Source organism: Oncorhynchus gorbuscha, linkage group LG04 (genome assembly GCF_021184085.1).
Source record: "Oncorhynchus gorbuscha isolate QuinsamMale2020 ecotype Even-year linkage group LG04, OgorEven_v1.0, whole genome shotgun sequence".
NCBI lineage: Eukaryota > Metazoa > Chordata > Actinopteri > Salmoniformes > Salmonidae > Oncorhynchus > Oncorhynchus gorbuscha.
The window spans coordinates 8,419,779-8,436,021 of NC_060176.1; the positions used below are offsets into that span (position 1 = coordinate 8,419,779).

The window sequence follows — 16,243 nt, forward strand, 5'->3', positions numbered from 1 at the left end:
GTAGTTATTTTTAATTCCTCTGTTTAGGCAGCAAGCAAATTGCCTCTTGTGTAGTGAATGTTTGAGATGTCTATGCTCTCATCCTGGAGATTAAACAGATTTAGGAAGCAAGGCCTCGGTGGCAGACAGTGAGTGAATAAGCTGAATGTTCAGGCCAGGGCTGTTTTATGAGAGGGACTGCAGGGCCTCAGTGGATGTGGTTGTGCCCAGAGCAGGAAAGACTTTTGCACCACAATCTGTAATTTAGACTCTGTGGTCTTGGATATGCACAGATAAATATTAAAGGAGGGGAAGCCCAACTCAGTGAAAGTTCAGACTGCGGCAGGACTGTCTGGCAGCCACACTGACTCACTCTGGCTTCAGCTAGCGTCTGTGAATAACAACAGTGCGTTTGTCAAATAAGTGTGCTTTTGCTCTACCTCTCTTGCCAATATGCAGGAATTGAGGAATGAATAAGATATTCAGACCTGGTTGAGTAGAAGGAATCTATCAACAGACAAAGTCCGAAATGGCCATGTGCATCATAGGCCTACTGTGTACCTTTACTAGACCAGTGAGTTTCACTCTATTCCACAGATTACGGCATCACTTTTTATTCCACCCCCATTTCCTCCATAAGCAGCTGAATATTGTTTATGTAAAATTGCTTTTCACATGCATACATGGTACACCTTCAGATTTGGCCGTTTCAATGCCCCCAGAGATTTACTACATTTGTGACAAAGGACTTTTCCATTTGTGCGTGTTTATGAACATTTATCTTGGCAGTTGTATGTAAAAGATATAATTGTGTGTCTGTATGAAGAACAAAAAAATACATTTTGAGTTGGGAGAATTGTGGAATGTTGAAGGAAGCAGGATAATCCCCCCCCTTCCCTAAAATCCAGAAAGTCCAGTCAGTATGGAAAACAAAATGTGTTTTTATCGGAGCTTGGCTACACTGGCTGCTCAAAGTGTCTCAGCTGCCAAATATGCATGAAAATGTCACTGTTTATTAGGGGGCAGTCTACTGAGTGTATGAGCGAAACCACAGAGGGAGCGAAGGTCAGGCCAGCCAGACAGGAGTCCTGGTTTCGATTGCATACTCCTCGCATCCTCTCTCCTCGTGTCCTTCTCAAAACCCACTGGAGGAGAAGACTAGGAGAAGACGAGGAGAAGACATTGAGATCTTCTCCTGGTTCTGAACATGAGGTAACCATAGTGCAGGCAGGGCCAGGGCCAGAGCCAGGCAGACAACTGCACTAGCAGCACTCTCAAAACACCCCTGAAAAATAGAATGGCAAAAAAAACACTCTGTTTACATGTCGCTTAGGAGTGCATTTCAAACTACTTTTGGATTATGATTGGATTTTAAGGCTCGTATGAATGTCTTATTTTTGTGTCATCACAAATCAACAGCATTATTCTTAAAAACCACTTTAACCAGTAAAATGGCTATTTGGCTAGCTTTTGCTACAGCCTATATCAATGAGCGTTAGCATTATAGCAAACTGATACTTCCAAAATTAGTTATTTTGCAAAGATCACCAAATATATTCTTAGCGACTGTTTATGCAAGAGTCAAAACGTCATAAGAGTATGAAAACCCTGAAAAGTTTTGTTTAGAAGTAGGCTGTCGAATGGACACAGATCGCGATGGTTTTCTTACCTCCGCCAAGACTCTCATGCATCTGTACGTGACATCAGTGTGTCGTGTACTGGAAAAGGGTCTATAGATGTTACCTTTGGAAATGCCCATCCTACAGAAGACAGGCTAATATGTTGCGGGCTACTCACTAACAGCACTAAAGAGGTATCTTAGACAGGAAGAAAACATGAAACACGAAGGCATCTGGTTTTTATTCTCACTCCTGGGATAGATGATTTCCCCTTCAAGAAGACAATAGATGTGTCCTCGCACTACACGTGCCCTTAGTTAATGGGGAAGATGAGTTTTTTGATTCATTCTTACTGTTTAAGCCTGCCTTTCAGCCTTGTATGCGGCTAAAAGTTGGCTTGGCCCTGTAATTTTATTCCTCATATTTTCCATGAGCCAATTTGAAATTTCATCTTATCCCCATGTGTGATTAATCATCTTTTGTTGCAACCTTTACATTTTTCTTGCTACATAATCATGTCCTTTTGTAGTTTGTCTGTTCTGTCCTTTTTATAGTGTTCTGTGCAGCTGGTCCAAAAATAATAGTATTAATGGTATTATAAGCAATTTGACATCACTTTTCAGAATGCAGAGCTATTCATGACCTTTTTTGCCTCTTCGCCTTTGGACAAGTAGGACTGATTTTTATAAAATTTTAACCAAAAGCGTAAGTCACTTAAAATAAATAAATGGTCTTTAACACCATTTTACATCATTGTATGACTTTGCAAAAGAAAATGCATTACTATATTTTTAACCATAGAGAATCAGACACAAATGTTGGCTACACTCTATTGGCTATTCATATTCAAGCCTGTCTCAAATGGTTGGCCACCTTTTGGTAGCCTATAAAATATTGCAACATTACAATTACAACCAAATACTTTTTATGTCTTTATAAAATAATTCCCTCCAGGGCTGGTAATTAAGGGCACATTTTTGTCACTGGGACGATCTAGGTCTACGTTTCAAAACAGACACTGGGACAGTTCTGGGATGACACATCCAAAATCCATACAACCACTGCACTTAAAAAAGCAGAGGCTGATCAGACCATTTTTAGATTAAAATGTTAACTTTTTTATTTCTTCATATTATAAGCTCAACAATGCGCACATGGCTGTTTTGGTGACGTGCAAATGTTCCAAAATGCAATTAGCGGAAAACCACCGGGAAAACACTGTTCTCAAAATATGTTGGAAATGAAGAAAGCATTGACATTGTGTAACCATAATCTGTAATAATAAGGCTTTTGTTACATTCACAGAGATTTTATGTTAAACAATTCGCCACTCAATTCCGTGACAGCCTACAATTTGTTTGATAGTCTGCATTAGGAAAATGAGGGAAGAGGGACCATCTCATATCATTATTAATTGAGCCAGTGTTTGGTATGCATTAGTCATTTGAGAGTGAGGTGTTACCAGTGTTTATACTGTGATTAGCAGTCCAACATAAGCAGCACGTGTTTCTCACCCTCATAACTCTTGGTTCAGAACCAATACTGCATGTTTGACCAATTCCCTTATGTTAACTGTTATTTGGTCCTATTTCAGAATCAGAGCTGAAGAGGGCTCTAAAGGGTTTGGACCTAGCCTTGGAAATGGTCCGTAAGTGTATAGGCCTAGTCTGTGTCTGTGCCCCCATGATGTGGTGTTAAAGAATGAGGACATCCCAGCCTTGTTGTTCCTGTCTACTTTTAAACAGGGTGGCATATTTCTGTCCTTAACAGCTCAGCCAAATTATATTTTCAGCACGTACCTGAAAAAGAACCCTGTGACCACAGTGAGCCGGCTGTGGTGTCCGGTTGCTCTTGTTTTGCTCCTCTTTTTGCTAACTGGACAACAAACATGTCTGACTCCTACAGCTTTACAATTCTTTCCTTCACTTATGTAAATGTGAACCTTATTGTTTATGTGAACCTTATTGTTTATATGAATTGCCCGTTGCACAGGGTCTGGGACGGTGCCATCATGATGTGGAAAAATCTGCTCCACTATTAAGTTGAAGGAGAAGAGCGAACTTTGTTTCCAGTTGTAAGCATTGCTTGTTGTGCTTTACAACTACAGTGCTAGGCCTTGACTCTCAGAGTAGACTGTGTTATAAAATCAAACTGAGATTCCCAAATATGGTAGAAAGTTATTTGCTTGGGTAACATTGCACTGTAGACTGGTGTTGTGTGGAAAATGAGAGGATGTGTTATCAAGCGGCACAGCAGAACATGGCCTTGATATAGAGACATTTTTTTTATTTCATCCTGCCACAACTTGAGCTGTTTTTTTTTTGTACAATGTTAGCCTGTCAAATGTTTTCCATAATGTTCTAGTGATATGAACCAGTTGAAATTGAACTATTAAATAGACAGTGCTCTTCAGTGACTCGGTGTAATGCAGCCTTTATCCAGCCTTGAACTGTTTTTGGGTTATAGCCCTTCACAATATACTTTCTTACAAGTTGTTTTTGTGGGTAATAATGTCATGTTCTTAAGCTGGGTTTTCCTCAAACAAGAGCATCTTTAAGCAGTAAATTGATGCAATACCTGTGACTCTATTTAGGACTGATTTAAGAGGACTCTGAGGGTTATCAAAGATGTAATTGTTTTTAAGGAGAATTTTAAACAACCAAGTCTCTGAAGCTAACATCACTTAAGTAACTGTCTGAGTAATGAAAAACAAGGAATGCCAAGGCCATATGCTTTGAGAACTAGTGTTCTTAGAAAACAATGATGAATGATCAAGGCTCCCACTAATTTAATCTTGTCAGGGGTGTGATTTTTTATTGTTGTTGATATTATAGGGAATTCCTGCTTTTCTGCCGTGTCTCTCTTCATTAATCATTGACCTTGACCAATCCCCCAAACCAATAGGCTAGTGTTCTTGATTTTCTATGTTGTCCTGATCACCTTTGAATGTTGTTCTCTCTAGGTGCTGGGTCGTTGCTTCCTAACAGTGATGCAGGTGCACTTCCAGTTCCTATCCCAGGCCCTGCAGAAGGTGCAGCCTGTGGCCCAGTCGTGCCTGGCGGAGGCCCTCGCCCAGGCCCAGGAGCGACGCAGCAATGTCCGCTCCCAGAGCTCCTGTCCTGGGCCCCTGACGGAGCTGGAGGAGGCTTCACGATCATGGAAGGGTGCAGCCGAGGTATTTGGACATGGAGGCCAGGGCGCCCCCAGGACTCACCAAGGAGCTTCCTGGTGTGACTAGCTGGTGGAAATAGGCTGTGTTCAAAACGTGACAAGCTGACTGTTATACATTCCTATGAAATGCAGTCAGCTACCATTCCAGCCTCAATTTCCACTTAATTCCTGTTGAGAAGTTTGTATATACAGTATATGAGCCTGTATTGATAGTTTTCCCTCCTCCACTTTAAGATAGGCCTACACATCCCCAAACAAACCCTAGCTAACTGAAATGGAGGCTGTTTTGTGAGAGGAGCTAGCTGGCTAATCCCGTAGCTAGTAACAGCCCCCCCGGCACATTTGGAGCTTTGCTCTGTACATTGGAGCCAGAATGGAGAATCGTGAGTGGCCTGATTGATCTGTTAAGCCCTGGCATGTGGGGTGTTAGCCCTGGAGGGAACGGGGCTGGATATCCTGCTGGAATGTGCTGCTGCGATATGGCCGGGCTGGGCCAGGCCGGGCCTCACTGCACTGTTGGGCAGTTTCCATAGAGGGAGGCGGTCGGTCTCCCCTCTATAGAAGCAGTTATTCACAAATCTAGGCCCAACACTGTTCTGAAATGTACAATCTACCAGATGTGTAACCAAGTCACTATTATTGTAGTCACAAGCCAGTCTAAAGTCAAGGTCCGACTCTGAAATAGTCACAAGTAGAACGGGTCGCGTCTCAAATCAAGTCCAAGTTGTGCGTTCTAAGTGCGAGGCGAGTCAAGTAAAAATATGTAATCTATACATGCAATGACTTGTTCAAATACGAATATGTCTGTTAGAGGCTACCAGGGAGCCCTTTTCATTAGTTTGTCTACAACACACTTTGATTATATAATAATTAATTTGAACAAATTCCAAATGCAAGCTTCATAAATAAATGACACATTTCAAGCAATTTTGACATGGCCAAAAGACCAGTATGACATACCGAAAGACCAGTACGTCTATGCTCGTAATTAATGCCTGCAAAGTAAACGGTTAAATTGTTTGGTGATCAAGGATATTTATGGAAATCCGCTCTCCATACAGTTTGACATTTGCACTGCACCCAATCCTATAGCGCTACAGCAAATCGTTAATCTGTTTGTTGGCTCATTGGTTCTCAAACTTTTTGACCCGCAACCCCCAAAAAGCAGTGGTTCAAAGCTCGTGACCCCACGCATGTACATGCACGCACAATTTCTGCTCCAATGTAGCCTGTCATTACAGCCATAAACGTTGATGCCGTTTCAAACGCAACATATAGAAATAAGCTGTGTTTTACACATTTTGCATTTGTAGCTGAAAGTCATTGTTAGCAGCCAATATCAACTAGGTATGGATGTCATGTCACTTCTCTAGAGTCCAGAGCAGAATCATACTGCTGCCCTGTATGCAGCGGGGTTGCAGGATTGGATGGAAAGCATGGTCTGTCTGCACTGCACGCTATCACTTTGGAGAGCCGCCTACGGTATTGCACTAAATTGCTCGTTGCCAACTGTCAAGTAAACTGCCCTTTTCTTCCTCACAAATACCGTAATTAATTTGCCAGAATGTTATCTTCATCCCATAATATTGAATGCAGTGCGACGTTACAGCCATCTTTTAAACATGTAGCCACCCAAACTAGGCCTATCTGAAATATGAAAATGATCAATGAAAATCTCCATGTCGCCTGTTATTGTTCTGTCAAATATGCCTCTGTAGTAGATTTCTAAACTGTTTTATCTGGATAATACAAACATAGGCCTACTCTGTTTTTGTCTGGTCATCAATCAATGCTGTGTGTAAACTGCTATGTGACCTGAGACTGTGCTGTGTTCCAGGCCACGGGACGTCTGAGGGAGAGGGGACGTGACGGCTGCCTGGCAGGCATCCAGGTCCAGCAGCTCTTCTGCTCCAACAACCCCAACATCCCTGATCACCATCTGAAGGAGCTCAACATGAAGATCGACAATGCCTTACAGGTAGATGGCGCACGCAGCAGGACCACCACAGCCTTGGTCAATGTCTGAAATGACACCCTATTCCCCAATATAGGCTTGTGCACTGCTTTTGACCAGAGCCTTATTCCTGGTCATTTTCCCTGTAATGTGCAATATTTTTAATCAGGGCTCTGGTCAATAGTATTGCACTATATATGAAATAGGGTTCCATTTCTGACTGGGTCAATAGTGCCCTACAGCACAAGGGCTGCTTCAAATCAATGTGTTGATGGCTTGGATATGAAAGGACTGGATGAAGCAATTGCCAGCCTGACTTACATGTTTATACAAATGATTTTGTATTTTCTTTCGCCAGGCTTATAAAGCAGCACTAGAAAGTATGGGCCACAGTGAATATGCACTGAAGGCTGGCTTTCACCTCAATCCCAAATCTGTGGAGGCAGCTTTACAGGTATGTTTACTCTAAGCACAGGATGTATTATAGCTCATTAGGAATGGTAAAGCCTTTTATTATAGTGGCTGTGATAAGGGAAAAACCCAGTCTCAAACCTATCTGTCTCTCGCTCTACTATGTAGGGTTGCTGCAGTGAGGCAGAGGCCCAGCAGGCTGGCAGGATGCAGACCATCTCCCAGCCCATTCAGTGTGAACTGCCCACCATCCCTGTGCAGATTGGTGCCCACTTCCTCAAAGGAGTGTCCTTCAACGAGTCGGCGGCTGACAACCTCAAACTGAAAACGGTATTCCCTGCGGTCTGTTATGGAGGACTTGACGTTATAGAATGTTCAGATATTGCATAGAACATATATGATAGTCTCATGTTAAATTGGGAGTCATCAGCTCAGGAGTCGTATTCAGTTCTTTTTAATACATTTCTATCTGCAACATTGTGAATACACCCCTGGCATTGGCTCGCTCTCAACCTGGCGCTAGGCTACTGTGATGGGTGGTTTCCTAAGTCTTTCATAGTCCGACCTTGCTGACCAGAATGGATCACTCTGCTCTCTAGGAAGTGAGTGCCGCTTAGACGGTCATTTCAACCACTGATGACTTACGTGGTTTGTGAGTCTTGTATTTGGCAAGGCTTTAATGTTTTGATGTGGATGTCTTAACACTTATTCCATGGTACATTTGATGCCTTGGGTCTGGATAGAATCAGCATCTGCGTCGTTAGTTTACAGATGGATTCTCCTCCAGTCTGTGGGACAAAACTAACTTGTGTGATAATTGCACACACTATCTATCTGTCAGTTATCTGACTCACCATTTACCAAATTCAGAAATAAACAGCACATTCATCATCAGGACCCTTTGAACTAGAGAGCCTAGACACTTTAACAAGAGGGGACTTAGTCCCTGGACTTTGTAGTTGTTACTGTTTCCTGTTCTGGTGATTGTTTGTGTTTTAGAAGAGATGAATAGGACCCACACTCAATATTGCTCCACCATGCCTTTATTTGGCAAAAAAAAAAAGTTTAAATCCGAAGTGGATCTTTGTCAGATCCACATTATTGCCTTGCAGAAGAAGTCTTGTTTTCACACCGGCCACCCTGTTTTGTATCCTCAGCACACCATGTTGCAGCTCATTAAAGAGGCAGTGGGGCAGAACGGAGTGACTCCCCGGGACGACTCCCCCCGTTACTGAGGTCCTCAACCAGGTCTGCCCTTCCAGCTGGAGAATGGCCTGCAAGACTGCCGTCCAGTTACTGTTCGCTCAGGCGGGACTGGTGAGTACAAAGCACTTAAGATGTCAACAAGGGCAGCAAATGCACCCAGATTAAAATACTTGTCTCATTAGATGTCAACAAACTGTTGTCTCAACTTAAATTAGCTGATGGATTGTTTTGATTTAGCAGTACGGCCATGTGGTTCAACCAACTTCACTTATTTTATGAAAAGGTAAAGGAATATTTAATTCGATAGAGGTCCCTGCCTTGGGCAGATTCACTATAACTCTACAGCCTCTGCTTAGTGAAGCCTCTACATTATAGCTCTGGGCCTGGCTGCAAGTTGTAGTCTATTGTAACCTAGAGCCCCTTTGTTTGGGAGGTGTGTAATCGAGATGATGGGAAGGTATGTTGGGTTCCTTTGAACGTCCAAGAGGTGTAAACAAACTCGTTGTAGACACACAGTGAAGCCAACATTCCTGCAGCATCTGGGTAAAGGATGGGGTCATCTGGTTGGATCTTCAAACAGATCTCTGGCTGTTCACTTTGAAACGAGTCTCCCCCAGCCAACAGAGAGAAAGCAGCAGTCCTCCTACTCTACTTTATTTCCTCAGTGTGGTCTGTAATATTTAGTGCGTCAGGCCTGGGGAGTGTTCTTATCCACCCAACAGCAGCGCTGTGTGTAAAACAAACCCTGGTGGTGGATGGGAGCTTTACATGAACTCCTTATCTGGTTATGAGCTCTGAAGAACAGACCACCTTCTCTTAACATTACTTATAGAGCGGATCTGCCAGACAGTGAAAATGACTTTATTATTTCTGGGATGTTAATTTTCAAGTTCTCAACAACTAAATTGGCCAATTTTCCTTTTTTGGGAGCCTATGCTGCTGCATCTCGCTCTTGTTTTTCTCTCTCTTTGCCTGTGACCTTGTGAGTCTGAGACCTGGTGGGTGTGGTGGTATGTTTCTCACAGGCCTGGACTCAGCCCTCTGACTGCCCAGAGGTCCTGAGGATACACCTGCTATATAAATGACAATAGGCTGACTTCCTGTGAGACAGGAAGGAGGGTCCTCCCTCCCCATGACCCAGTTGCATTTGCCTCTTTTTCAAAGAACTACTGGAAAATATTGGGCTGGATACCTGAAAGCGTGGATATTTGTTGTTCACCCAAAGTAGCTTACATTGCCTTTGCCCACATGCTCTGACTATGGGCAGAGTTAGTACTAGATCTTATTTCATTATATCCATTTTCTATTTTAGAGGAGACTGGTGTGTTATTGTGGACAGATTGGTACTCTATCTGCTTTGCTTACAGTCAGAGTCCAGATAAAAAAGGGCCAATATAATGCTGTAGAATTGCTTGCACAAGCGTAACTGGCTATGAGGGAATGCATTCTATTAGAAGCTGTGCTGATGCAGCTCTCTGAATGACTGTGTGGACAGGTGGTTGTTGATACTGCTCAGATGGAGAACAAGGAAGCCTATGCTCCACAGATTGCTCTGGAGGGCTCCAGAGTTGTGGTACAAGTACCCTCCACATGGTGAGTAGGATTATTCATATTTGTCTCTTCTGCCCTCTGTGGAAAAAACAATCTGCTTGCTTTACATGTCCAAAAAATAATTTGGCTAATAAATACATTTAGCTTGCAGCTTAAAGCTTGTAGCTTTATCTTAGCAAGGGAATTCCAAGTGTTCAGAACCCTTTGACATACAATTGGCTAAATCGGCAAACTACATACTTTCTATCCACATAAGCCAACACTGGACTCAATCAACTATCACATTTGGACAGTAAAGTGAAGTATTAACAGACCTTCTATAAATATATTTGTGTTATGTTGGACATGCCAGTCGTGCTGTGTCCTGACTGTCCTGTGTGTAGGTGCCTGAAAGAGGACCCAGCCACCATGTCTCTGTTGCAGCGGAGTCTGGACCCAGAGAAGACCCTCGGCCTGGTGGACGTGCTATATACTGCCGTCTTTGACATCAATAGGTGGAAGGAGTGCAAGTGAGTGGATGTGTATTGTCCAAGGCATTTTCACATTTGCATTTTTAATTCCGAGAAAAAATCAACCTGCTGTGTGTTTGCATTGGTTGACAGAGGTGTAGCTCTCATTCTCAAGCTTCAGTTTACATTTGCCCTGAAAGAAAATCTTGAAAAAGCTAGCTAGCTATTGTAATTTTCCATGCCATTGAATGCTTATTATCTTCTCCCTCCACAGAGAACAGGCCTTGCCCACCATTCAGATGCAGTTACAGCGGGAGAGCCCTGACTACGGGATGCAGGTAGACCTGCCTCCTGGAAATGGCTCCAAAGCCTCCAGTGGACTGCCCAAAACTATCTCCAAGCTAACTTCCAAATTCACAAAGAAGGCCTCTTCCAGCTCTGTGTCCAGTGGGGGGGGTGGTGGTGGTGGTGGGGGCAGCTACTCCATTCCCAGCACCCCGTCCCATAGCATGCTCTCTGGCAGCAGCTCTGAAGACAAGCAGTTTAAGAGCCTGGGCCACGCAGTAGACGGGAGACTGCAGAGCATCTTACAGCTGGGCAACCTGTCCAGCAACCCAGACCCCACCCAGCCCCAGAACGGTTCAGTGTGTGACGACCAGGGCATGAACCTCCCCACGGACCAGGAGATGCAGGACGTCATTGACTTTCTCTCAGGTTTCAACATGGGCAAGTCCCAGCAAGCCTCCCCACTGGTCAAAAGGAGGAACTCTGTAGCGTCTGCCAACGCCGCCGAGCTGAAGCCCCCGAGCGGAGCCACCGACCGAACCCCCATCTCCCAAGCGGTCTCTCACAGTTCACTGCAGCCCCCTACCCAGAGTATGCCGCAGCAACAACAACAACAACAGCAGCAGCAGCCACCACCACCACAGCAGCCCTCCCAGCAGGCACTGCAGTACTACCAACACCTCCTCCAACCTATTGGTCAGCAGCAGCATGCTCCACCTCAGCTGCCCTCCCAACAGCCTCCACCCCAGGCTCTTCCCCAGCAGAGAATGTCAAGCAAGTGGCTGAGTGGTTCCAGCCAGCAGCAGCCTCCTCTCCAGGGCCCCCCTCCCCCAGCAGGGCTCTCCCCCCTTGGGCCCATTGGCCAGTGGGGCTCACCTGGCCTCCCAGACCTGAGCTCGGACCTGTACAGCCTGGGGCTGGTCAGCACCTACATGGACAGTGTCATGTCTGAGATGCTGGGGCAGAAGCCACAAGGTCCTCGCAACAACACCTGGCCTAACAGGGACCAGAACGAGGGAGTGTTTGGGGTGCTGGGAGACACTTTGCCCTTTGACCCTGCAGGTGAGTAATTTTTCTAATGTGGGTGGTGTTCAGTAGGGAGTTAACATTTTGGAACAGAGTGAAACGGGGGTATACTACGGTGTTCCTCACTGAACATAACCTAGGTGGTTGATAATAACACTTCAGAGCAGTGTGTGACCTGCATATTGTCATGTTGAAGGATGCAGTCAACTACAAAGGCTCCATATAATAACAATGAAAGTTGGCTCCTTCCTGCACATTGTTGGTCAAAGTGTATCCAGGGTGAGATCCAGTGTCTTGACCTCCGATAAAGAAAAGTAGCCTCCTTTAGGACTGTGTTAAATCCCCCTCCCTCCCCATTATCAGTAGGTTGTCTGGGTTGTGGTGGTGAGGCAGGCAGCTCACAGCCTCCAGGGATTCCATGGTAGGAGAGAACTGTGTCAGCAGTGTGGCTTGGAGCTGTGTTGACTGGGCTGTTTCACAAAAGACTGAGAAGGAAAAATGAGACACTACTGTTTAGCACTGCAGTCATTATGCCTGGAAAGGATAGGTTGCTTTTGATTTCTTGGGGTTTTGTGGTTTGGAGATGTGCTTACATAATCTCATTGTAACCATTAAAGCCATTTTGGGGTGTGATACTTCTCTGACAGAAAAGTATATGATCTAGTTTCTGTGATTTCCATATGATTTCCTGAATGAATAGTGGCCATTATCTGGTGCAACCTGAGGAGGAAGTGAAAATCCTTCATAGCCACATCTCTCATTCAGATACATTTTCAAAAACTTTAAACTACAGGACCTTACTAGAATCTCTCCAAATGCACTGTAAATGTAGGTTGTTGTCTGACAGTGAGCCCCCCCCAGCATATCTGATTTGTCATTTTAAATGATATGCTGAATTTACAATGTGTCAGTTGCTGTTTTTACAGTGCAGCAGACTCTTTGAGTGGAGGCCATTGTGTTCATCTGACTTACGGCTATTGTGCTTTTTCTGCTATGGTAGACAGTCTGGCTGAATGGTTTGAGCTGTGGAGTGCGAACACGCAGAGAAAAGCTGAGGATGTCAAACTGAACTGTTTTTTTTGTGGGGGTTTTCTCCCTTTCATATGCAGTTGGCTCTGACCCCGAGTTTGCGCGTTACGTTGCCGGAGTCAGCCAGGCCATGCAGCAGAAACGGCAGGTGCAGCAAATCCGTCGACCCAGCAACACCCGCGGCAACTGGCCCGTCTCTGATGAGCAGCACAGGACCTGGTCCCACCCAGAGTACTACAGCGAGGGGTACGTTCCCCATTCATAATCAATACCTAACATCTCTGCATATGACATAGGGCTCTATATAGTCTGCCCAAAGTAGTACTACATAGTTCATTCAAGGCTCTATACACCACTCCATCTCACATGACACATGCCTACTAGTACAATTTATTCACACCTCTATGTATATAACATCTCTCTATAAAGTATGCCAATCAATCTTACATGCCTCTTAGTGATGTTCGATTTGTAGAATGGTAAGAACAAGATGTTCAGTGTTTCAAGTAGTTCTGAGAATGCCACTTACGTGAAACAGGGAGGCGGTCAACAGCAGCTGGTCAGCCAATCAGGGAGACTCTGCCAGCTCCAGTGATGAGACATCCTCAGCCAATGGGGACAGCTTATTCTCCATGTTCTCTGGACCTGATCTTGTTGCCGCCGTCAAACAAAGAAGGTACAACTGAGTCACCATAGTGTATTACTGTTCTTTTGGTTTCCCTACAACCTGTTTTGTTATTCATGAAGTGAACTATTGATATTGTGCTGTAGAGCTTCATGTCTCCTCTTCTGCCTGTAGAAAACACAGCTGTGGTGAGCAGGAGGTGTGTACCCTTCCCTCTCCTCCCCTCCATCACTTGGGAGATGATAATAACCAGGTAAGGAAAGTGTGTACTTAGGAGTCTGTGTGCAGCACAGTAATTGGGCCACAAAATGTAAGCCTCTATCGTTCACTATGTGTGTGTGTGTGTGTGTATATGCATCTGTATGATTATATATATATATATATATATATATATATATATATATATATATATCTATATATATATATATATATATATATATATATATATATATATATATATATATATATATATATATATATATATATATATATATCTCTGTATGATTATATATGTGTATATATATGTAATAATATATAATATGCCATTTAGCAGACGCTTTTATCCAAAGCGACTTAGTCATGTGTGCATACATTCTACGTATGGGTGGTCCCGGGGAACGAACCCACTACCCTGGCGTTACAAGCGCCATGCTCTACCAACTGAGCTACAGAAGGACATGTATATATGTGTGTGTATGTATGTATATATGTGTGTGTATGTATGTATGTATGTATGTATGTATGTATGTATGTATGTATGTATGTATGTGTATATGATATGTTATATTGAATCGCTTTTTATTTATTCTTGCTAAAGATATTGTATTGATCAACTCCCATTTCCATCCATTCTACTCCACAGGAAAGCAAAACTAAAACTTGGCCTCCAAAGGCCCCATGGCAGCACTCCGCTCACACTCAACACAACACCATGCCCAATCCAAGCTCTTCCCTGTACCAGATGAACATCCCTTCCAGCCAATGGAGTGATTCCATGCAGATGTTACAGTCTCCGGTGTGGTCCACTGCCAGTGACTGCCCTCCCTCCACCGGGATCTCCTCTGGCTTCTCTCACTACACCCAGCAGCAGCAACAGCAGCACAAACCCATCAGCAAGGGCTTTAAATCTTTCCCCATCAAACATGAGCACAGGCCCTCCTACCTTCACCAGTACTGATACAGACCAAACAAATGAGTCCATTGGCATGATAGAGTAGCTGTATTTCTGAAGCAAGTTCCGCTGCGACCATTATTAATGTTGCCCTTTTGGAATAACCATTCAATTGAAAACATTAGTCTAAGTATGTGTTTTAAGGCAAAATTACATTGTTCATACTGGCTTAATATTTTGTATGTATTTTTCCATTTCAAATGCCCCCTATTTGAAAGACATTCTATACTGCCATGTTGTAAGCAATGCATGTCATGCTGGCAGCAGTTAGTCTGCCTGATACATTTTATACTGTGTTTCCTCAGACAAGAGCTTGAGACATGCATGGCCATCATCCACTTTTCTTCTTCTGAAAATGTGTATGGGATAAGATTTTAGGGGGTGGGCTCTAAATGAGGCACTCCAGTTTTCCCCATAATTATATACTGTCTACATAGCTGTAACTGCCAAATCTCATGTAAAATGACTGATTACAGCTAACATCTACTGTTCCATAGCTTGTAAATTACTGAAGTTGAAATATAAATAATAATTTACTACTTTTTATTAAGAGGCTTTGAGCAGGCTCAGCATACATAAATCATTGCAGAGGTGTAATTGAAAAAAATATAGCAGTAACTATGTGCCATGTTGGTATTAATAGCACTTTCACAATATTATTTTCCAACCAAAGCGTTGTTCAGAAGATAAATGGTGCTGAGAGAAGTAAGAATATTATATTGATCATTAATAAAGTTAAGAGCCCTAGTGATAGTCTGATCAAAAAGCGCATTCATTTCCTTTTCTTTCCCTGATTTGGCAGTTCGCTTCAGAATGACTAACTCAAACCTAATGTTTGTTCCTTTTAAAATACAATATTTTCTTGTACAAATATTGACAGTATTAATCTTATTTTTGTATTTTCTAACATGTTATATACCATATTACAACCGCCCCCCCCAAGATGTGAAGGCACATTAATTTCTTTAGTACAGAGTTTAACTACACCATATATCTAAAGGTTACCAAATATGCCATTAAACACTAAAACATTGTGAGTAGGGTATTTTTTAGCCATGTTTCTATGGCTACGGGCTGTATTTAAAATGCCCAGAATGTTACATTTTTGATGTTTGCGGATGCCAATGTTGCCTGTATTTATGAAATGACACCATTTTTTCTGAAAACTAACATACTTACCATGTTTACACAGATTTGTTTGCTGTATATACATAAATATATCTTTTTATAGTTCTGTGCTTTGCACAATCAAAATATAGGGTGTGTTGCTTTGTCTGTTCCCCTTTTGCTGCCTTTTTTAAAAACATCTTTATAGACCTTGGACTGTAACCATTAGCATCTTTCCGCTGTGTCAAAATGGTTTACTAGTGGCATCTACAAAAAAAAGAATGTTACCCTGACAGAAGGTATGAAGGGGGACTGCTTGGCTTATGTTGCTTATTGTTCTCTTGAGCTGGCAACTGAATCTTCCTAAGTGTACCAGCAATGCAACAACAAAAAAATAATAAAAATGACTAGCAATTGAATGTTGGTATTTTCTATGACTTCATGCTGTCACAAATTACAGTATGATCCTTTGAGGGGTGACAGGCTGTTGCAGTTCAGTGAAATCCTTTGTCAACATGATAGTCATTGTCCGAGGCTACCCGTAGTAGTGTATTTCAAACTTTACAATTCTGGGACCTAATGCTGGTGGTGATTTGTTCACGAACTGACCTGTTGGGAGTAATGATATTCTGCGACAGCTCAGTATGCCCAAACTACACT

At 43.1% G+C, this 16,243-nt stretch overlaps 1 protein-coding gene across 1 annotated transcript in view; it reads left to right on the top strand.

The window, feature by feature from the left end:
• Positions 1-15,999, top strand: part of LOC124033594 (granule associated Rac and RHOG effector protein 1-like) — a 44,481-nt gene extending 28,482 nt beyond the window's left edge. The window contains 13 exon segments of the mRNA XM_046345673.1: positions 4,561-4,773; positions 6,607-6,747; positions 7,082-7,177; positions 7,303-7,464; positions 8,292-8,357; positions 8,359-8,451; positions 9,836-9,933; positions 10,275-10,400; positions 10,615-11,687; positions 12,761-12,926; positions 13,219-13,356; positions 13,480-13,558; positions 14,168-15,999. Of these exon segments, the coding sequence (XP_046201629.1) occupies positions 4,561-4,773; positions 6,607-6,747; positions 7,082-7,177; positions 7,303-7,464; positions 8,292-8,357; positions 8,359-8,451; positions 9,836-9,933; positions 10,275-10,400; positions 10,615-11,687; positions 12,761-12,926; positions 13,219-13,356; positions 13,480-13,558; positions 14,168-14,482 (2,766 nt within the window). The 3' untranslated portion in view covers positions 14,483-15,999.
• Positions 16,000-16,243: the final 244 nt, after the last annotated feature.